Consider the following 23,482-nt stretch of genomic DNA (forward strand, 5'->3'; position numbering starts at 1 on the left):
TCACTTGGGTGATGGAGAGAGGATGAGGATGAGGAAGAGGAGGATGAAGGCAAGCGTGACCATAGGAGAGAGAAGATAGATTAAGAGAGAAGAGGGTACTGTGAGGGAAAGGAGGGAAGTAGGGAGCATATGTACTATACACTCATGTGTGTGTGTGTGTGTGTGTACATGTGTGTGTGTTCGTGCGCACATTGTTGAGGAGAGAGCTCTCTGCAGGAAATTGTCCGATCCAGTCAGGCTATGCCACTGATCCCAGGCCGCTTTCTCTGCTCCCAGGCCCTGTCAGGTCTAGCTTCACTCTCTCTCTCTCTCTCTCTTTCTCTCTCTTTCCCTCTCCTCCTCCGAGTTTCTTACCAACCTCCGACTCTGCCACGGAGCTGACAGCTTGGCCCCAACAGCGCGCTAACCACATTACCTGAACTCACCACAGTCATTATCTTGCACTGGACCCACTGGAGCTTGAAAGTCATTCTAACTTCTCTGCTGGTAGAGGTTAATAGGTGTGTGGGTGTGCGATTATATCCCAAAGGCTACGTAGCGCCCACGCAAATCCAGGAATTCAATTCTTTCCTGGGGACAGCTTGGAAGGACAGGTGCCAGAGAGTGTGTTTTATTTTCCTCTTTTCTTTTTTAATTCAGTTCACGCTTCATGACTGCATGTCAGATTTGATGACAAGAGACAGCCACAAGTGTCTGGACCGTTTCTGTGCATCTGAAAGCATAAGCGCAGGTTCTTTAGGGACTAGACCTTAAACAGCTCTTTACCTGTTTTTGAAAATTGATTATTGGTTTTGGATAGAACTGCATTTTTCTAGTTTCCATAAGATAATGCTACTTTTTGATAGCAAGGAATGTACACCTGTACATAGAACAAGTCAAGAAAATGTTTATTTTTTAAGTATGCTGTTGTTACTATTTATAATTCAGTTTAATAGCTGCTATTTTGTGCACATCGCCATATCTTTATATTGGACCATTTTCTGCCAACTGTTACAATTTGTTTAGCGTTTTTTGTCAGGGTGAAAAAAGACTTAAACAGACCATAAAGAGACACATTAAACACTAACAAGTAACATTTTAGATAGGTTAGCAGCTCCTTCACATAGGGCACACCACCATGGTTTTTAATGAAGTATCTATTGAAGCTTCTGTATATGTGCAAACAGTTTTTATGTAGTTTTAGTTAGTTATTAGTTATATTGGCAACATAACTGGCTGGTATCCAGTATTTCATAAAAATTTTTTAGTAGAGGTCTAATAAATTGGCAGAGCAATATGTTGGTTGAACCCCATTAGCCAGCTGATTAATAAAGTTTGAACTCTGGTTGGACTCGCATAGTCTGTATAAAACTAAATCTGTCAATTCAGCAAAACCTTAATTTTAATAATTGGTCCAAAAAGTTCAATGAAAGACATTGAAGACTTTTATTTATAGCAATTTTCCTGTATGGCTCAATAAAGAAACTGTAAAAATTGTTCTTTAACTATAGTGCCAAGAAAGGTTGTACAAATGAAACCCTCACTGGCTGGGTATCAGCTGTGGTGCTGCCTTACATACATTTTCATTCTCTATACTGCCAATTTGCTCGAGAATGCATGTAGCTGTCAAATGAGATGTGCTTGGGACGTAGCGCAGACATGATGTGCAAAGCCAGCTATGTAGCTACAGAGAGTATGGTTGCTTACACAAACATTACATCAGACATGTCACTATGAATAGGCGGAGAGGCAGAGATGGACGGACGTGTTACCTTCACTCCACTACAGTGCAGCTCAGACAAAATGAAGGCCAGGCTTGCCGGAAACTGCACAAAATGAGACTCGATCTTCCTTCAAATTCAATTGAGGCCACTTATGTGTTTTAAATGAAGTGTCATGTTGTAGACATGCATACACAAGAGAGAATTTGATGGATTTAAAAGGGAAATATCTATGCTTTCTGAAAGCCATAATTTAGTGATGGTCCTTTCCTAAACTTCCAAAAGTCCAAGCTGACTGATAATCACCGGCAGGAATCCGGGAGTGTTGAGCCCATTAACAAGAGGAGATTTTTTTTGCTTTAAGGGCAGAAAATCTCTATGTTTAACTCCTCTACATTAGGAGCCAATTACACGGCTGAAAAAAATGACCCGGGGTAGTTTGGTGTCCAAGGTTGTTTGTGCTGACATTCTGCTTTTCAAATGCCAGTCTGTTAATTATGCAAATGGACTTCAAGTCCCCGTATAAACATATACATAAGTCCCTTTATGTGTACACGGGCCCATATATCCTGTGAGTTATTAGAGACAGCAAGCCCTTGTTTCAATATAATAATAAAAAAGTGAAATATGAAGTGACCCCTCCAGCTGCAGCGCGCCTGCCTCTCCACTATCCCTCTCAGACTCTCAGGCCCTCACTCTCCTCCTCCCCTGTCCTCTTTTCCCTTGTGGTGCAAGTCTTTGCGCAGCGATGCTATGCGACACTGGCCAGCTTCAGAGAAGGCGAGTCCACATTGCATTAATTCTGAGCACAGAGAAATCCAGTATCAGATGTAATGGGTTTGATTCCAAAGCCCTGGGGCGATGTTCTGCGTTGCTGTAATGGTGGTGGGAGTCGGCAGAGATCCTGCACTCACCAGAAAGCTGCCTAACATACACACACACGCTCCCTTCCTTCTAATGTCTGTTCTCCTACTCTTACCCTTCTTGTCTACTCTCTTTGTCTCTCTCCCTCCATTTTTCTCTCTCCTTGGATGACCAGAGGTGTACTCCAACCCGCTTTCGACTCTTTACCAACCTCCTCGCCACGCTGTTGCCTAATAACTGTCTCTAAACAAGGGGCTTTGTCCCCAGCAGTCCAGAATAAAGTGTCTGCAGCTCATTCGCAGATGGATAATTGTTTTGTTTTTTTCTTCCTCGCTGACTTCTCCTCTTCAGCTGAGGCCAGATTCAGTCAGGTATTCTGGAGAAGCCATCATTGGATAATGTCGAATAAGCCCCAGGGTAAGTTTCCCTTCTATTTGTTTTTGCTGTTTTTTTTTCTTATTTTAATTAAAGAGCAGTCTGTCATTGTGAGCAGGGCGCCCCTCCAAGACAACATATGATTGGTTAAAGGAGTGACAGACCTAATTGTTTGCTCCAATCATTGCCATCACACTGTAGATGTCAGGAACCCTTGCACTCCATCACTTGAACAAACTGATATACTGTTGGTTAATCAAACACACTGAAATATTTGACTATTATAAAATGATGAGGTACATACTTGAAGCCATAAAGAGATGTTTAACTTAGTGGAACCCTTTGAAACTTGCAGCTGCATGCTTTATCAGGCATTTAATAACATTAGCCCCGTGTTTTCTTTTGAGGAATGGGGACAGACTGGGGCTCATTTGGGTGGAAGTTAAGCTTTATGGCTCTTTGGTGACCATGTCCGGCATGCTTTATGACAATGGATAAATGTGCACCCTTTTCCCCTTTTACCCTCTTCACAAGTCCAGAAATAGAAGACATAAGTAATTAAACAGCATCCAAAAAATATGTCCTGTAATCTCTGTTATTGAATAACGTACGCTCCTTGTAGTGTGTTTGCCTTGAGGATGACTACAGCCTGTCCTCGTTTCCATGTAGATTTGGGGGAGAGTCCACCCTCTGCCTCATGTTAAGCACCTCTAATGTTGCATAACACAAACACCCAGAACAAGTTGCTGTCCTTAGGCCGCCCCACCTCTGCTGCATCTGGACCCTTGGGGGAAAACGACGGGCTTCCCTGGGCACACCACAGAAACCGTGAAGCATATGTTTACAGCTCCCTCTGTCTGCTGGGGATCCCCCTATTATTGTGATGGATGGTGAGGGAAAAGAGGAGAGCGATGGCCCTTGCCTCCTCATCACCTATCCATGAACAGAGAGCCGCTCGACCGGTGGTGAGGTAATTACACCATCATTATAATGTGCACAAGCATATACACTCTCACACTACATAAACACAGTCGTCCACACACCAGATGGGGTCCCCGATGTCTTCCGCCTTGTGCATCCCTCCCTTCCTCCTCCATACATCTCTGCTCTACTATCTTCTCTCTTCAGCTCTCCCTCCCTGTACCAGCAAGGGAATTCCAGCCTTCCAGGAAAGCTTGCCAATTCTGGACCGGGGAGTGTGCCTGTGTGTGAATGAGTGTCTGTTTGCATTGTGTGTTTGTGCATGTATGTGCACATGCTCACATGCATATACAATACCCCTGTTCATGCTCAACATTAACACAGCCTGTTTAACATTGGGCCCTCACCATCACTGACAGGCTGACAGATGTGGATGCTGTTGTGGTGCCTTGCTTCAGGGAGCAAGATCTCGTCACATGCTGGGGTATCTTTCTTTCTTTCTTTTAATGATAAAAACATCTATCTTCTGAGTGATTTTTAAAGAGCAACTAAACAGCAGCTGAAATTGTGGTGACATCCAGTGCTGCAGTGATGTAGAGGTGTACTGCAGGTTAGATATGTAAGTACACAGTGACATCACTGCTGGGTACAGGTCTGAACCCTCCAAACCATTTCAGGGGCTACAGACTTGAAACATCCAACCAAAGAGAACACAAACACATTACGTTTCAGCCTATATGGTATTAAAAGAAAAGTTCAATGTTTCGGGAGACATTGCCAAGCGTTAGACAAGTAGATCGACACGTTAAATGTAAAGCTGCAGCCAGGAGATTGTTAGGCTGAATAATGTCAAACGTTTCCTTTAAATTACTCTTTAATTATTTCAGCCAATATTTGTAAGACCCATGGGTGTCCATGCAAGTGTGTGCATATATTTATGTTAATACACTATGCATTAGTGCAAATGGATATAGACAGCCAATGAAATAGTTTGAATCAAGTTCTGTTGAATGTGTGTCTGTTTTTATGCAGACAAAAACATGTTTTTTATTAAACCCAGCGGGACGACCGGTACGTAGCCTTTAGGTTAAGAAACCAGTGCAATTTAAGCACAGCTGTATACTGTCGAACAAAAACTACAACAAGTGCTTCAATCAGCTAACCAGACTAGACTTTTCATGGTAGATAATAGGCCAAAACTTGATTGAAAGATTGTCTAACTACTGCTGTTTACATGACGTACAGTATAACAATAGGCCATATATACTGTAGGTTGTACTGGAGCTTATAGAGGGAAAATTAGATAAATTGAGTCAGGTTAAGACATCAAATAAGCTTTGAAGATCTATTTCATATCTTTTGCTGACTCACACCTCCTGTATTTAATTGAAACACAATGGAAGAGGGAATTGGCTACTAGGCCTATATAAAGTGTGGAAATTGTGTCAGTTCTTTTGGTCAGGTCATTGGATACAGACACGTTGAAGCAAACCAGTCATGCTGGAAGAGTTGCCCCATTTCTTGCCACGGCTACTGTGCTCATGTACGTGTGTTAATGAAATATGTATATTGATAGATTCCCAACAGTAGCTGGAGGATGGACATATTCTTTCCATGAGAATGAATAAGAGAAATGATACACCATGGAAGCGTGCATACGGTCTAGAAATAGAAGCGTTGTTTTTTTTTTGCCAGGGGATGTTGCATTTTTAAAGGTCAGACTGTGATCTTCTCTTAGGCCTCTGCATTGGGACGTGGCCCTTAGAGGGGCACTTTAATCTCTGAAAGCAAGGGTGCATCTAATGGAGATCAAATTAGTGGGAGTGGGAAGGACTTTTATTACTATTTCCGATTGAAGAACTGATACTCTTATTTATCAGTTTAGGGGTGAAATGTGAGGTCTCTAAGCTGCAGGGATGTAAAATTCCAGCTTCAAAGGTGGTATCAAAGGACATGAGAAAAGTGAGTGGCATCAGCAGATGTAGGCTACTGCTCGTCAGTCTCCCCTAAAAGCCTTCACAGGAAATCAATAATGGTCTCCATAAGACTTAATCTGGGATCCACACTACTACCGTGGCAGGCGGCCAGCTGAGTGATGTGTGCGGTTTTAACGGCCCCCGCATCCTGCCCGCTTATCTGTAGGTGTCCTGATGACCGCTCGACTTTCTACTCATCTCGTCTGACTGTTTTTTTTTTTTTTTTTTGCTGTATCCCATTCCTCCTCTCTCCATCTCTTCCTCCTCCTCTTCCTCCTCCTCCCCTCCCTTTCCCCACTAGGTTCGATGCGATCGGCTCTGGGCCCTGCCGTGAGTTCTCGGTGCGGGCGACAGCGCTGCTGAACATGGCGTCAGACGGGATGATTTTAACGAACCACGACCACCAAATCCGGGTCGGAATATTGACAGGTAAACGCAGAAATTCCACTCACATTTTGCCAACGTTTCCATGAGTTCATTTCCGCTGTCTGTCCGCTCGGATCTTCATACATGCCGGATGGCTTTTGCGTGGCGGCGGCGGCGGCTCTCGGTCTCTCACTGGCGTTTGCAGCCCCTTGAAGGCGACGCTGATTTAAAGCTGTTTATTTATTTATTTTCATTTTACTGGTATGCATTCATGTACATGCTCTATTTCATCCAGTGCTTATGCGGTGGAAGTGTTCGGCTAAATGTGGGCTCTGCATTGGTTTGTGTCCGCTCGTGTAGATTTCTTGTCGAGCCGTTTTTCTTACTGAAGAACAAGAGCTCAGTTTATGTGTATTGAATAATTCATGTCCTTATCGGCTTGTCAGAGCTGAAAATTACAGCTGACCGTGTGTTGCCTCGCTGCTAAAGATGCTCGGGATATAGATTGCATTACTGACACCCAGCTGACCACAGCGATTTTTGAAGTGTTGCTCACGACAGTTGCTGAAGGTGGATGTGGTGATGAGCGCATCCTTGGCCTATTAAGAGCAGTGGGTGATCTGGAAAAAAAAATCTGGAAAAATGCGTGTAGATGTCAGATGTGGCTTATTTTGTGAATGATAGTGCCGGCCGAGGAGTTTACGTGACACATGATAACGGCTCTGGCTTGGTTTGGTGGGGTTGAACACACGGGTAAAACCGGACATTCCTCTGAATGCAACGCGATGACGGCGCTTCTCTCACTTACCAATACTGGAAACGTTTTATGCGCTTGGATGCAATGTGCATGCAGCTATGAGGCGGCGGATGGTGTTAGATCTGATCGCCGCCGGCCTTCATTTTTTCTTGTGTGTGTGTCTGTGTGTGTGTGTGTCTGTGAGTGCGTGCGTGCGCGCAGCCTATTGCTTTGTCATGTTTCTGATCGTCAAGCATCGAGCGAGGTGAATCCAGCGGTTGTTGGCATGATCGGAAAGTAATTTTTGGACGATGTGAAGAGGGAGGGAGGGAGGGAGGGAGGTGGTAGGGCAGATGCACGATAAAAGCTATCCAGAGGAATACCCCCCCCCCCCTCTCTCTCTCTCTCTCTCTTTCTCTCTCTCTCTCTCTCTCTCTCTCTCTCTCTCTCTCTCTCTCTCTCTCTCTCTCTCTCTCTCTCTCTCTCTCTCTCTCTCTGTCCATCCTGTGTGAGGCTGGGTCGATCAATATTTCATGAAAGCCGTGATCTCACACATACGGTATTCCTCCGTATGGAAATCCGTTACGGAGGAGGTGGTAGGCGATGTGTAGCGATGGAGGAATGACTGTGTAGACCCTCTCCTGCAATCTGCCAGGGAAACCCCCAACACCAACAACACCAAAAACACCACAGCCACCCGTCGTCTCCTTCTCCATCCCCTCTCTCTGGAGCTGGAGAGAGAGGCAGAGCGCTGTCCATGGTGCTGAAATCCAGCGTCACTCACAAATCAGTGCGGTACTGACCTTACCACGGTAATAAATACTGCATCGGATAGATGCACCCAGGGATGTAGAGGAGGAAAACCCCATCTCACGTCAGTTATTCAAAAACACTTTTTACTGTATGATGAGGAATTATGAGTTTATTTGAAAGAAAATAGTCACAAACTGATGAGGATTTGGTGTTTTAAGAGGAAACAAACATGTCTTCAGATTTGTGGTCATTGTCCATAGTCACCAACAAGAAGTCAGAACTCAGCCATCATTTTTCATCAATGCCCACACCACATCAGAGGGGGTTCATTTCTCTATGTGTCATCGGTCACTTGAATCCCCAACTGTATCTCTAGTGTAGTGACAGATTGCAAGATTGATCTAGCTGGGCAGTATTGACAATTCATGCATACATATGTCAATGTTGAGACGTGCCGGGACTCAACCGACAGCCTCATTTGTCTTTTTGATGTATTTGTGTGTGTGGAGTATGAGGGCTTGCACTGTCAGAGAAACAAAGCATCAAAGGAGAGAGAGAAAAAACGGGGAGGAAAGAGTGCACTGTGGCATTAAGTTGCCATGTTTTACCTGACCCTCAGCCTTTTAAGAATGTAATCGTGGCAGGATTACTCACGGCTAAAAAGCCCGCTGTGTGATTTTCTTTTTTTTTATGACATGATGCATTTTGACAGCAAAATGTCCCCTGTGGTGCTGCCACAAGGTAGCAAAGCTCCAAATATTCAGGTTGGAGCTCTTTTATAACGCAGAACCTTTGTCGCCACACCTCAGTCTTATTCATCCACTGTGTTCATGCCATTAGTCTTCTGTGTTATAGAGCCTGTGTGAGTAGAATGCTAATACAGTTTAGAGCAGTGCTCAATATCCTTCCTGCGAGGGTCAAAGGTCAGCTGTCCACTCCTGCATTCAGTCACCAGGGAGGAGATGAGACCTTGGCTCACTCCATCACTTAGCCCCACATCCCTCTGGACAGGTGACAGTTACCAGGGGACATCTCTGTTTAGACACTGGACACACAGGGCAAAGGACATGAGGTTGACATGGTCAAGTGTGTGTGTGTGTGTGTGTGTGTGTGTGTGTGTGTGTGTGTGTGTGTGAGAATGGGAAATTATTTATGTATTTTGTGAAATGTTTGAATATGAGGTGGAGTTTATTTGCAAGGAAAAGGAGGTAGGCAACTTGAAACAGGATAATTGGGCTAAACATGCTGTCACTTGTCAAAGATGTCACACTGAAAATGTGACCTTTGTAAAGAGTGGATGAAAGCTTCTCATGCTGTGCTCAGCCTATTGTGATGTATGTATTTGTGAGGGGTTTTCTGTCTACCTGTTTGTACGTGATTGTGTGCGTGTGTGTGTGTGTGTGTGTGTGTATTTTGATGCATGACTGCTCAGTGCCCAGTTTCTAGCTGTCAGTGTTTCTTCCTGTTGAGCATGAGTTTTAATTGTCCTGTGTCTCTCTCCCTGGGCCTGCCTCGGGGTCTGGACACACAGCTACACACTCCCTCACTTCAGCTGAATGTGTGTGCCTTAATTGCTTGATGCATGTGTGTTTGTGTATGCGGAGACACAGTCGTAAATAAAGATGTGGTGAGTTGTGGCCTCAGGTTTGTGACAGGCAGAGGACCACACATTAAAGATAAATTGTGTGTTAAGACACATTCTGATACTTTGTTGTAGAGATGCTAGTCTGGTAGTCTGGCTTAGTATGATGCATAGTGTAAATTAAATAAAATGCAAACAGTTCTCTTGCCTTAAAAAGGTTTCATACAGATGTTTCAAGATTTGAACATGAAAACCAGGCAGAGTTATACCACACATTGGGCGCACACCAGCTGAGCTTTTATGCATATGTATGCATTTGCGTGTGTGTGTGTGTGTGTGTGTGTGTGTGGGTGTGCGTGTGTGTGTGTGTGTGTGTATGTGTGTGTGTGTGTGTGTGTGTGTGTGTGTGTGTGCCCTTTACATGTGTGGTATGTGCATATGCATGTGACTCTGCTCTGCTCTTTGTCTTTCTGCACTAATTCTCTGCTCTGGCTGGAAAACACAGCTTAGCAAATCCCTCCAGCCCCAAATATAGAGCTGTATGCATACCTTCTATGATCACACACTGAGAGAGAGAGGGAAAGAGAGGCTGGCAAAGAGAGAGAGTCCTATAAAAGGCATTCAGTTTAATCTGTATAAAGCCAGTGTGTATGTGTGTGACCATACGGTATTATTATACGGCAACTCCCCATGCACGGGCCGCAGATGCTCTTGGATGTGTGGCTTGATTTACAGCCCATAGAAAGTCCCATTGATGCTGGCCGCTGAGAGTGTGTGGGTTAACTCCAGCCCTCCCTCAAAGAGATGTGGACACACACTCAGCACCGGGCTTCCAATGAGGAGGCATGGCAGAAAAGCTTGACTTTGCGACAGACAGCACACGTTTCCCTCTTCTCTCTCTCTTTCTGTATAAATCTCTCTCTCTCTCTTCTATTTTTTAGCCTCAGTTGTAACAACTGAGAGAGGCTCAGGGATGTGTGGGCGGCTTTCTAAACTCACATGTCTAACAGAAAGACATGAATCAACAGCAGGCAGGCTACCCCAAACAACCAATTTTAGATCGCTCTCTGAACCCCTCTGGAACTAATTCTGCGAATCCCTGCAGAATGGATGTAAGTTTTTACTTTGGCGGAGTGTTGGCCCATTTCTTAATCACTTGTGGTCTGCATTTTGTTGGTCTCTTAAAGATGTGAAGGGTTTTCCCATAAAGCGGTCGGAGAAAAGGGTTTGGTACATCAATATGTCTAGTTTGAGACAACAAAAAAAGCGTATTGATAATCATCCATTGTGAAAGAACATGCGTTAAACAGTAACACAAAACTAAATATGTGAATTTGTTGAAAATGATTCATCCGTGTGTGTGTGTCCGTGTGTGTGTGTCTGTGTGGGTGTGTATATTTTGCCTTTCCTGTCATGTGTTTGTGTGCGTGAACGTGGGTTATCCAACATGCATGTGTGCCTGCTCATTTGTGTACGTGTCTTGGCGGCTGATAGGATAATAACTATTTAATCTGCTTGTCCACATAACTTTAATCTCTGGAGTTTGTCCCAAGCTCACTTTAACAGTTCAGGCACTAAAGAGGCTCACTTGAGAAACAAGAGTCAAGTCAGCAAGGGGCGACCTAAGTGCGCCAGAGCACCTTGACCAAAAGTAGGAGACGCCGTCATCTGTCAACAAATGGCGTTGGTAGTTGCCAGGTTATGAAACAATCTCCTCTCGCCGTCTCTTTCTGAATTACTAGATCTACTGTGTACTTTGCAAGCCAATGGTTTCTCACATCATCAGACTGGGACATTTAGTATTGCAGAAGACCCAACCCCCCATCCTGCTATGTCTACTTTTGCTCTTTTGTTCTTATCTTAGGATATTACTACATTTTCCAAAATTCTTTCACCTTGCACTCAGGAAATATGTCTCAGTGTGCGTGAGTATTTGTTGTGAGAATTCATGGCAGAGCTATTGCACTGGATGACAATGGACGCAAAATGCAATACTAATGCTATGGTTGCTTTGCAAATGGTATATTATGGAAAGTAAAGTAAAGCAAAGTACACCAAAGTGAGATAGGGTTCAGAGTTTTATATGATTAAAATTGTTTTTAAATTTCTCTGCATTGGTATCGTTAACTCAATTGTTAATTCCATCTAACACACTTGGCCATTTTTGCTGGTGGGAAGCTGTTTAGGGACCTACTCCTACTTGTTGGCTTAGGTGCCTCTGTAGGGGATGGCAATATTGTTGGTTATTGACTTCACGTGAAAAAATATGTTATAGTTTAATACGGTTCTGTTATCCAAGTTAATTATTAAAAGCATATTGTAATTTAAAGGTGATTTAGTTTTCAGTTTCAGTTAGAGATTTCATAAATTTACCAGAATGCCTTTTGCTGTCTTTTGTAAGAGAGGTTTCACAGTTTATTGAGTTGATTGTGATTCACATAAAGTTTAATTGTATCATAAATATGTAATTTTGCTTGTTTTAGCGTAAACTGCACATGTTACAGTACATTTATTGAGCTCCTCACTTTTGTGAAATGGAGCGCTAACTACAATTACTGGCTACCAAGCGCGTAGCTGTTGACAGACTCCTTTAGCCAACTGGATTTAGATTTGACAGGTAACCATAGTAAGGAAACTTTGAAAACTGGGAGAAAAAACTGAAAAATCTCCCAAACTCAACTGTTGTATTGGTAACATCACGTTGTTTACATTTTGCCGGTTATCCATGGGGAATGAGAAAAATACACCATCAGACTATAAAACAGACCCTGAAAGAAACGTCAATTAGATGTTATTTTGACATTGTTCTAGTGTTTTACTCGCTTATGCGACAGGATCTAGAAAGATGTTGAATGAAAGATGAGATAGGAGTGTCAGTCCCCGATGTAAGTCGAGTGCAGATTTGAGTTGCGCATACTCAGATTTAAACAGTTTACGGCATAATGTCATCCATCTTCGACCACTCGATGGATGACGTTAAAGATGGATAACGATATGCCGTGTCATACTGAAATTTGTGAAATCTATGAAATAAAAAACTTTTCTCAGGTCAATAACAGAAGGTGGGAATCATTTCAAAAACGGTTTAGCTATCTATGGTTGTTTGATTGCTAACGTTAACTCAAAATGCAATTCAACTGACAACATTGTCGTGTTTGATTGCTAACTTGTAGCCAGCAGTGAACAACCTTTGGTATGTAAGTCCATTTTTACTGTATTGACATTACAGAAGTCTCTCGTTAGAATCTTGTATGGTACTTTTCGCCAAGTGTCGCATGCGCTACTCACATCTTCACTCGTCGCAAGGTGAGGCAAGCGTGACTCAAATCTGCACTCGACTCACATCGGCGGAGCGACAAGGAGTTTAAAGATACTTCAGCATTGAAATGACCAGAATCAAAATCAAGGGCCGTGCCACCACTCAGCCTAGTGTGAAAGCATTGCTAACTCCCTCTTTGCCATTAGTCTGTCTGTGCTTTCATTAGCATTACAACTTTATTATTCCTGCCCTTTTTCCACTCAGCGCTGAGACAGCCAGACGTAATATCCTGACATAGCTGACATCATGACTGGATAACAAAAAACACAAAATAGATGTTAACATTCGGTTCACTGAAGATCTAAAGATACGTGGCTTGGATAGGAATCAAAGAGCCCCAGGCGCGTGTCTACCCAGTAGCATGATTTTATTCCTCCTTTTTCCTGCTTTGACCCAACTCTTTCTGTGTCTGTCTATGGTTGAATCATCTCTAAGCTGCTACTGGGGTATTCCCTTGCAACAATATGTGGGCATCTGCTCAACAAAATGCTAGTTTGAAAGGGATACACTTGAAACAGAAGAGCTAAACAGCACACACAATTTGGACATAGACTTGTTCCTGCCTCCTATTTGTTATCCAGTTCCCATTTTATTTTTAGAACATCTTTACATTTGAAGGACTATTTTATGCAGACTGTCATAAATGTTGCCTGTATTAACCTTGATATGTCTGGTTTTCAACAGTCTGTGAAATCAGAAATATTGATAACATTGCAATACCACGGGCCATGAAGACAGCATTGTAGCATTGTTAGAGATTAAGCAAGCACCTGGATGATTTGTGTGCTGTTAGTTTGACTAGAAATATAATTAAACTTTAGGTTTGCAGATGGTCAGCCAAGGATTTATCTTTCTTTTGGGTGCGGCTTATACTGTAGCAGCTGATGAAACACAGACTGACCCTTCACTTGCTTGTTCTTTCTCTCTCTTTTTCTCTCTCTCTGCATCACACACACACACACACACACACACAGTTGGGACAGTGGACAGCAGTAAGGCAGGTGGACTGCATGACCAGAATAGACTATATGGGATCAGGGACACGAACACAGAATAAGAATTAAGTCTTCACTGCAATGAAATTGTTTTCAGCGTTGAGTAGTGGAGAGTGCATTGTATGCCAGGGCGGGATGGGGGTGGCTCTCCCCTTTTGCTCACAACCCTCTTTCTCCCTCCCTGCTTTCATAGCTCACGGAAATAATCCTCCCTTACTGTAAATGGTCTTTAATTGTGATGCGAGGAAGAACAAGAGGCAGACATTGGACAAGGAGCCTCCACACTTGTAGGCTCTTGTCAGCTCTCCAGAGAAGGGCTCCAATGGGCTTGCCTGGAAAGCTATTCCCAGACTGCATGCGTAGGCGTCGGAGAGTTGGTCCATTCCCACTCCCTCCTGGCCTGAAGCAGTGTTACAATCAGTCATTTATTTGAGGTGATGATCACATAAGGCTAGCATAGCCAGAAAATAAACAAAGGAAGATTTTGCTTGATATTTTTGGGAGTTAGCAAACGAGATGCTGAAGCATTTTAGTGTCAGCACTTATCTTGTTTTGACAGAAAAACTTGCATCCGACATGCAGAGCTTCAAGCTATTGTTTTATATTTTTTTAGGCCTATGTGGTGATAAACAGGAAAGACTGTTCTGAAGTGAGTTGTAACACCTTCCGGCAAGTGTTTAATTGGTGGTAAGGTAAAAATGTTCAAATTCTTAGATTCATATGATGTGCTACTCTCCCTGTCATGACAGGTGAAATTCTCTGTACATCCCAAAAGCTATTAACAAAAGTAAAATGTTGTTGAGCAAAAGGAGACCCACTATATTTCTCTTATGTAAATAATGCTTATTCCCAAATCTGCAAGCTTTAAGCACATGTTTAGTTTAGAGAAATTTAACATTGTTTTAATATATTTCTGCACGTGTTGTGGTGACCATCAGACTGCTGGTGCTGTCCATTTAGGCTGTTAGCTTTCTACGATTAGCATATTTATACTGTGTACTGTTGGCTAGCATAAATAATCCAAGCTTTCCATTCTAATGGCTCGCTTTCATGCTCAGTCGCACAGCCTCCTCCCTGAAAGGTGTGCTGACTGAAATGAGAGAATGCCTCTGCCTCACACAACGTCTACACAGCCTGCGCGGCAAACGCAGCACAGTAGCTGAGTATCAGCAGCAGCTATAGTGCTCTGTCAGTGTCTGCCCATGTTGCGTTCAGGCACAGTACTGCTTTGTGCCACCTGCGTTTTGGCAGCTCTTACCACTCAGAGCCCAATACCCAATCACTTTAGTTGCATATGTAAAACACAAGAACAACGTCTTAAGCATAAAAATATGCTTGGGGTCTCAGATTCTACCACTAGGGAAGGCACCAAGTTCAGAAATGTTCAAATTCTACATATTGTTGTTTTAAATGCACCTCCTCAAAGATATGAGTTTCTAGTTGGCTGATAGTAAAAAGAAACATAAAGATTAGAAGAATGCTAATACTTCTTCTGAATTGATGAGCAGATTTGGATGAGCAGTAGACTATAATTTGGCTTTTGGATTGAGATTTTTGAAGTGTATTTTCAAAATCTTTTTAATTTTTAAAAAGTTTTAAGCTACAACTATATAACATCTAAATGCTAGGTCCATTTTACTAATTCATTAAATAAATGATTTCCTGTTTTCACATAATCGATACACATAGTGTGCAATTTAGCCCTGTAGCTACAACACTGCAGCTGTTTCAAAGAGCATTTTGCTTTTCAGACAAAATAATTTTTTTATTTATTTTTTATTTTTTGTTTACACTATTCTAGAAAGACATCGATTTCCCCCCCCCCCCCCCCCCCCCCCTTTGCTTGGGTCGGCCCCTCATGATAACCTGGAAAGGCAGAGTAGCTGCTGAGTGATGGCGATACAGATCAAGATAAAAGATACACTGGTGCGTTTTAATTAATGAGTCACTTTTGTGGCCTGCTGCTGCTTTATCCAGCGTCCTGGCTTGAGATGTTAATTATGGCTGGAGGGACGGGGGGAGGGGGGCTAAGGATACAGGAAAAACTGAGAGAAAGTGAAAAAAGTCATTGATTCATTGTCTTTATCAGTCCTCATCTAATAGGTGTCTAAAACTTACACCTCTCTCATGATTCACTTAGGGAAGGAGGTCGGCTCGCCTGTATCTAGCATCTATCACAGGCTGATGGGGTAATGATGTCATAGAGAGCTCTTTATTGAGAGCAGGGGCTATGCTAATAATGCTAAGCGTAGTACTCTGTAGAACAGTGTTACCTTTTTGAACCAATTAAACTTTTTTAAAGTGAACACACACATATAAGACAGTGACATCACACAAACTTTAAGAATTGAAAACACATTAGATTTGGTTTATTTGGTTGTTTGGTTTCTTAATGATCCAAAGGGTGCATGATGCCAATGGTGCGTTCATGCCACCTGGGATTATTAGGGATCGCCCTCGTGATTACATTGTTTTTCCAACTGCCAGCGTTCCCGTGGCCGGGATACATCTTCTTCTTCTTCTTTTTCTTCTGTTATATTGGCGTTTGGCATAACAACTTGTTGCATGAATGCCACAAACTGTTGGGCGTAGTCCAGAGCATCAGGTGTGTGAAAGAATTGAGGCCACTATGACAAAGATTTGCTTCTGTTTTCTTATGCAAACATACAAAGAGCACTTCAACAGGTGTTTGTTTGTGTTATTTGCAGAAAAACAAACGGGAAAGGACACGGATAAAATTTGAAACATGTTATGTCTGTGTATGTTTCTTGGCAGAGGAATTTGTCCACAATAAGCAGTTTATTGTCATTTAAATATTTTCAGTGAACCAAACGTCAGTTGTCAACAACGCATCACCAAATGGGAAACTCTGTTTCTCACCTGTTATTGCTACATGAAGTGAATGATGATGTTTTCACTGGGGACAAAAAGTTTTTCTGATGCCCGTGAACGCACGGCAAGAGTGGCCCTTTTTCCGAGTTGTCTCCACCGTTCTCCCTGTAGGAAAACAATGGCACAGCTAGCACAGAGCGGTTTTACCCCGGCTCATGTGTAGGTGGCTTTAGTGTGATCAGATTGCTCTTTAGCCTACACTTGACATCTGTCATTCTGTACTAATGTAGATATAATTTAGCTGGGTTACACTTATACTCGAGAGTCAAATATGTCAGACATAAACAGTCTAAATCCAGATGTATCTCTGTAGTAGCAGTATCCTGACATTGAGCATCGCACTTCATACATTGCACAGCCCATTGCTTGCTTCTTCTTTTTTTTTTACCAATCAGCTGTTTGATTTCCTTACATCATGGTTTAATCCTCACACATCAGTGTATTATAACACTTTCATTAGTGATCTGTACGGATCACTTAGTACTTTCAGAGGTGGATGGATCATCGGAACTTTTGATGGCTCTAGGATGCGTTGGATTCGATGTCCCGCTGTCAGATCGCTAACATGTTACCGCAGGTGGCGAGATAAGGCAGATTGACAATCAATTAGCAGGGAAAAGTCAATGTGTTGTTTTGTTCACAGGTAACTTGAATTCCAACAGTGGTGAAAACAGTTGTGTACTGTGATATCTTGTACACTTCCTCTTTGGCTCTGGAGGAACTTTGTCAAGTCTGAGAAAAACACTGTCCACATCACTTGAGTAATCCTGTTTATTTTTAAATTATCAGAAAGCCTGTGTTACAAATTCTGGGCTTGGAGTCCAATACCAGGCAGGGGGAGGGGGGGGGGGGGACTAACAAAATATGATATTGAGATGCATTATAGGAAGGATAAAATCTAGTTTTTCTGAGAATTGACTCTAGGGGCTAAAAGTTAGGTTATCTCAACCTGTGCTGTTTTGATTTTCCCACTGTTTTATCTGTTTCTTACTTAATTGCTGAAGTACCCATCTAACACATCAACACACTTTTGGATTGGGATCATCAGTGGTGACAAGATTCAGGAGCTGAGTGGGGGACTACTTCTTAGATCTTCCATGTAATGCAGCAGCTATTAAATCTGACTCACAGCAAGAAGAGACAGGGAACATCTTTTATGTCAACATCACTCAGGATTTCAGTATTTGGACATTTTGCCAAACAGAGAAAGAGAGTTGGGTGTAGTTTGAAAAAGGTTTGGGTGGAACACGAGAGACCGAAGAAACAGAGCTTGTCAAAGTGAAGCTATGCACAATATGTTTAGCTTTTCTCCCAAAAGGTGTACATGACTGCAAACTTTAGCGCCTTTTAATTTACAATTAAACACTCAATGCATATTACACCCAACAAAAAAGTTTGAGGTTAGGAACCGTCACACACCGCATACTATTATCGGGAATTCATAAGAAGTGAGATGAGCATCTTTACCAAGGTGGAAAGGCACCGCTGGGAAGAGGTGAAGCGCTGTGTGACTTCTGGCTGTCACCCTTGGCAACGGCCCTTCCACTACTTCTTGACAGGCTGGCAGAGTGTCCATTGGCTTGTCACTTGTTCAAACCCTTTCCCTCCTTCCCTCTCTTCCTCCATCCCTTCTTCGCAAGGCCTACAAGACCGGCCAGGTCGAGGTGTGATGCATTGATTGATGTGCGTGACACATGCTTTTGGGAACCATGGTTGTGTAGAAATGTTTCTATTTTTGTTGCATCAAATGCAAAGGTGACACTAAGGAGGGAGGATATTTGGAAAAAAGCTTCCAAAATTGACATTTTGGTTGATGGTTCTCAATTTAAAAAAGCTTCTCCTTGCAGTGTGTACAGTTGCAATGGTGTAAGCGCTGCCATAGCATTTATAATTGACAGTAATTACACCAGTCATTGGCTTGCTCACACATTTATATTTACATCACTTTCACTAATCAATTCCCTATCAGTGATAATTGAAATTGAGTTTGATGAGTGTTACAAGACTTGGGATTTCAGAGATAAATATAACCATTCTCTCTCTCTTTCTCACTTGTATATGACATTTTATCTCAAACCATCTTCCTTTTTCTCGCTCGCTATTTTTGTCCCTGTCTCCTCACCTCTCTTTCTCCGTCCACCTTTCTCACATTTTTACCTGTGCTGTCTGTCTGCCCTCGACTCACTCCATCTCTCCGGCAAAGCGAGGGAGCGAGCTGTATGAGGGGATCATGTACACGTGAATAATGGAGGAGGCCAGCTTCTCCCTAACGAGGTGTGTTTGATGGCTGACCTCAGCCCTATGTGTGTGTGTGTGTGTGTGTGGTCAAGGTATTCTCCATTCTCTTCTATTATTCAGCTTAAAGCCTTTACCGTTTTTACCACAGAATCCTTTCAGATCATAGCAACTGGGAATCAAATGTTAATAGACACACACACACACACACATACATACACACAGACACACACACACACACACACACAAGATCGAGTTTGATTGACATGATGTGGCATGGCTCGACAGCTTTGTTGCCCTTTTACATCATGTATTACTTACAACAGGCATGACTGGTGGTTTTTCAATTTTGGCACATGCTGCGTACCTTTTGAAAGAGTGAGTCAGAGGGGTTCTCTCTCAGTTTCCTCTGTTCTGCTTCACCTGTTCATCTGTATGTCTTCTCTTATTGTGGCAGGAGATTTATGGAGAGTAATACATCTATGTACTAGTGACCCACTTGGAAATTCCACATGAATGTGCTGAAAACCCAGACGTCAAAGTTTGGCAACAGCATTTAAACGCACATGTACGTACGGACGTTTCAAAACTAGAGTTGATGATTAGTCGATCTATCAGCAACTTTTTTGAAAATGAATAAAACAGTTTGGCATTTTTCAGGCAGTATAGCTCTCTCTCTAATTTCCTCTCTGTTAATTGAACATCTTTTGGGTTTTGGACTTGTGTTTGGAAATAACAAGTAATTTGAACACGCTGCCTTGGTTTCCGGAAAATTGCGACGGCACTACTCTCTGACTGTATTAACAACAACATTGTTAACTAAGTAATTGAGGAAACGCTCTACATTGTAAAATAAACATAGTTATTAGTTTCAGCAGTAGTTAAAACTCTGAATACAAATGATGGTGATTCATGCTTGCATATTTTGAGAAACTGTAAATAAGTTTGAAAAATGCTGAAAATGTTAGATTAATTAAATCCATGTTCAAAATATGCATGTGTAATGCACAGCATTTATTCAAGTTGGGTAAGCATTCATTTGTAGATAGGAAAGCTGGAACAATTGGTTGATTAATACATTTGTTAATTGACATAAAATGAATCTTCTATTTTGATAATTCATTTTTAATGCAACAATGTCAAACATTTACTGATTCCAGTTACTGAAATGTGAGTTTTGCGGCCGTTTTTTTGTTCTTATATAAAAGTTTTGGACTGCTGGTCAGAAAGAAAAAAAAGATTTGGAGATGGTATGATATGTGGGAAATCATAATTGACATTTTGATTATTATGGAATGATTAATACTTTTTTTGGAAAAAAGTAATTATTGGGGCATGCCTTTTATGACATAGAGAGATGACATGGAAATGAGGGGAGACAGCATGGGGAATGGCATGTTAATTTAGAAAAACTAGATTTGACCCTTCCTATAATGCAGAAAAACGGGGTAACCCATTGTGGTTCATGGTCGGAGGCAAAACCCCTATAGGCAACCAGGGCGCCCCAACAGGATTCATAATAATAACCAAGTAAATAATCAGCAGATTAAGCAGTAAGGAAAATATTCATTAGTTGTAGACCTAGGGGAAAGAAAGCTGTATTTGTGATTACATAATTTATCTACATAACATCACATAAAGTACATTTCTATACATTTGTCAGTAGTGAGACTTATTTCACACAGTAACCATGATTAATAAATAGAGGTCACAGTTTCAATTCCTGTGTGCTTGTGTGTGTGTGTGCGCATACATGTGCGTGTGTGAGCTCTGACAGTGGGAAGCTGCAATGTAATTGCTGACACTGTCCAGAGGATTGAATGTAATGAAGGTAGCTGCTTACAGGCTGCTTCATTAGTGAAGCTGGGCCCGGGGCACTCCGCGTGCGTGTGTGTGTGTGTGTGTGTGTGTGTGTGTGTGTGTGTATGTGTGTGTGTGTGTGGGCATGTAAAACGCTGCATCCTGGGAAATAAGGAGAGTTGAATGGTTTGCATACACACATGTATTACCACCCACCCACTCACACATTAAAAAACACATCAACAAGCGATGGCAGCCCATGGAACGTGTTGATTCTACCCTTAATCCATAGGAGTTCATTTCCTCTGTGTGTTTGCCTCTTTAAGTATGTCTTTTTCAACAAATGCTGCACTATAGAAAATATTACTGACTATATATATCAGTACCATATAGCAATACTTCCTGCAAAAGGCCTGTTTTACTTACACTGCATTGTTGAGGAAGTCTTACTGGATGTGTTGGGGGGAAAGGGAATGTAGGATGTAGGGCTGCAACTAACGTGTCCGACACTAAGGCAATCTACCTGATGGAGTTGTGGTTGGAGTGGTCACTTTTGACCTTAAGCAAGCAGTAGCAGGGAGTTCCTCCATTTGAAGCCACAGCTGGGTACACCCTTAGCTTTCTGCTGCCTGGTGAGCCGCTGCATAGATTTGGGTGCTGCAGAGTTCCGCTTTGCATTATTTCGCTGATTTCACGATGATCAGCGGCACAATGTGCTAAAGCTGCAGCTGGGCTGATCGGGCTTTTGTCTTGCCATTTTGGAAGTGTGGCTGGCATGAAATGGGATTTGTGGGCTGGGAGCTGGGGCTGGTCATGTGGAGGGTAGCCATTGGACAAGATGATGATGAGGCTGCCATCTTTGCCACATGTGAACCCTGTGGAGATGCAGTTTAAATTAACTTTCCACTTAGTGAACAATGTGTCATTTACAATATGGTCATGTCTCCAGCTCCAGAAATTGGCTTGACAGCTGCACCTGACAGATGCGTTTGTCCCAATCAGGGTTGTGGATGGATGTGCATTTGCTTCACCCATCAAACAAGTCCCCTGGTTGGCTTGTGTGTGATCCCTTAACTTTGATCAGAAACCTGCTATTGATTTTGAATGACCATCTCCCAGCCTAACTTTGACCTGTCAGACTGACTAGTCATGCCATAACCTATGTAGCTCTATCCATCCCTCCCTCTACCTCTACCTCTATTCTTCCCTCTCTTCTTTCCTTTGAGTAAGAGATCACAAAGAAGCAGAGAGAACATTTAGGCATCCTCTATGAAGACCAATCAATACTTGATCTGATTAGTCCTAAGCACATATGTTTTACTACAAACCCTAAAAGCCAGCAGATAAAGAGCCCCATTGCTAATGTTAGCCAATAGATATCCATTTCAAAGCCCGTCCACTTTCCTACCCTTCTATCTTTAGTCATATTGAGTAAAGTAAAATGAATGAGCTAAATGTTTTCCATGCAGCTTCACCCAGCTTGTCCGAGGATGCAAACTGGAATGAGCAGCTAAGCTGTGGTTTTACTGGTGCAGCCCTGGGTTTCCCTGCATCAGCAGCTTGGAAGGATGAAGAAGGAGTAGGAGGAGTTGTAAGGAAGGGGGTTAGACGAAGGGACTTAGAGGCAGAAGGGGAGAGGAGGGAAGCTTCTAACAGGAGGTATCAGAAATGTGTAGCTATAATGATGCCAGTGTAAGCATATTTCTATTGAAATCAATAGAGCTGCTCTCAAGCTCATTTTGGCTTTTAACAAGAGAATGGAAACTGGCTCTCTAATGGAGCAGCCATAGATAACACTCACAGAAGGAGCTGATTTGGGGGGGGGGGGGGGGGGGGGGGGTTGGGTAGAACAAGCTGGTTAGGTGTGAATTCATTCATTTATTTGTTTTTCTCTCAGCCCGTAATGATGTCATCCTTGTTGTCTCTAACATGTTTTTACCTGAGCTGCAGAATTTTGAAAACCAGTCAAATCAAAGGGTCAGTTCACACAAATTACACACAAACGGTCTTTTCTATAGGTATCTTGCTTTGCAAATAGTGGTTTAATTTTTACCAGATTTTTGAGATACGTGTTGTTTAGATTTCTGCCTCCACACAGGGACACTTTTTCTTACGGTTGGGTTCCCCTGTTTACAATTGATGCAAATTCGATAAGCTCTGACAATAACAAATCACTTATCGAATCTCGTCTAGTTCCGTTCTGTTTGTAAAGAGCAATACATTAAAATAAATGTAGGTACATTAGATTCGCTATAGCTAATTAAAGTTAAGTTAGTGGCTACAATTCAACTTGCTATTTGTCTATCAAGTTTCTATTTTAGGGTTCATGTCCTCTTTGCAAGCTGATGTCTGTGCTCAGCCAAAGATTGTTTGGGAGTGTTAAGACATGCCTCCATGACCATAGGTCGATTGTGTGTTTTTGTAGTTCAACAAGATTTTCGTCACATCAAATATAGGAGAGTTTCTTAAACTTTGATGCATATCATATCAATATGATCATTAACTTGCACTCATTTTGATGCTTAGCAAAGCATTGGTTGTTCACTAAGCAGACTTGCTCCCACTAGTAAATTGATATGCTACATACACACAGTACATGTGCAACACTAAAATCTGGAGATTTTTACGACTTAATTTATCTGTATTGTATATGTTTTGCCATATGTGCCATCTACCTGCCCTGGGACTACGGGTGGAAATTTGCAATTTGCTACAACCTGGCCCAAGACATCTATTAATGTTTTTTGTCCTCTGTTCAAATAAATAAATTACAATTGCAATATGATATCATGTCAATATATCATATTGATATGACATCACATCATATATATTTCATGATATTGGCTAATGAAAGGTCATCAAAGATATTTGAGTTTTGTTCATGTATAACTTTAGTTACCTGAACATAAAACAAATCTAATTGCTAGAACTAGTTTCAATACTGGATTTGATTTTGATTAACACCATA

At 42.1% G+C, this 23,482-nt stretch overlaps 1 protein-coding gene across 18 annotated transcripts in view; it reads left to right on the forward strand.

Moving 5' to 3' along the window:
- The first annotated feature begins 6,077 nt into the window (after positions 1-6,077).
- The window catches only part of gphnb (gephyrin b), an 83,610-nt gene continuing 66,205 nt past the window's right edge, over positions 6,078-23,482 (forward strand). For all 18 annotated transcript variants that reach the window (XM_034900889.1, XM_034900890.1, XM_034900898.1 and 15 more), the window contains exon 1: positions 6,078-6,265. In XM_034900889.1, coding sequence (XP_034756780.1) covers positions 6,202-6,265 — 64 coding nt within the window. In that variant the 5' untranslated portion in view covers positions 6,078-6,201. The remainder of the gene's footprint in view (positions 6,266-23,482) is intronic.

The sequence above is a fragment of the Etheostoma cragini genome, chromosome 18 (assembly GCF_013103735.1).
Source record: "Etheostoma cragini isolate CJK2018 chromosome 18, CSU_Ecrag_1.0, whole genome shotgun sequence".
Taxonomy (NCBI): domain Eukaryota; kingdom Metazoa; phylum Chordata; class Actinopteri; order Perciformes; family Percidae; genus Etheostoma; species Etheostoma cragini.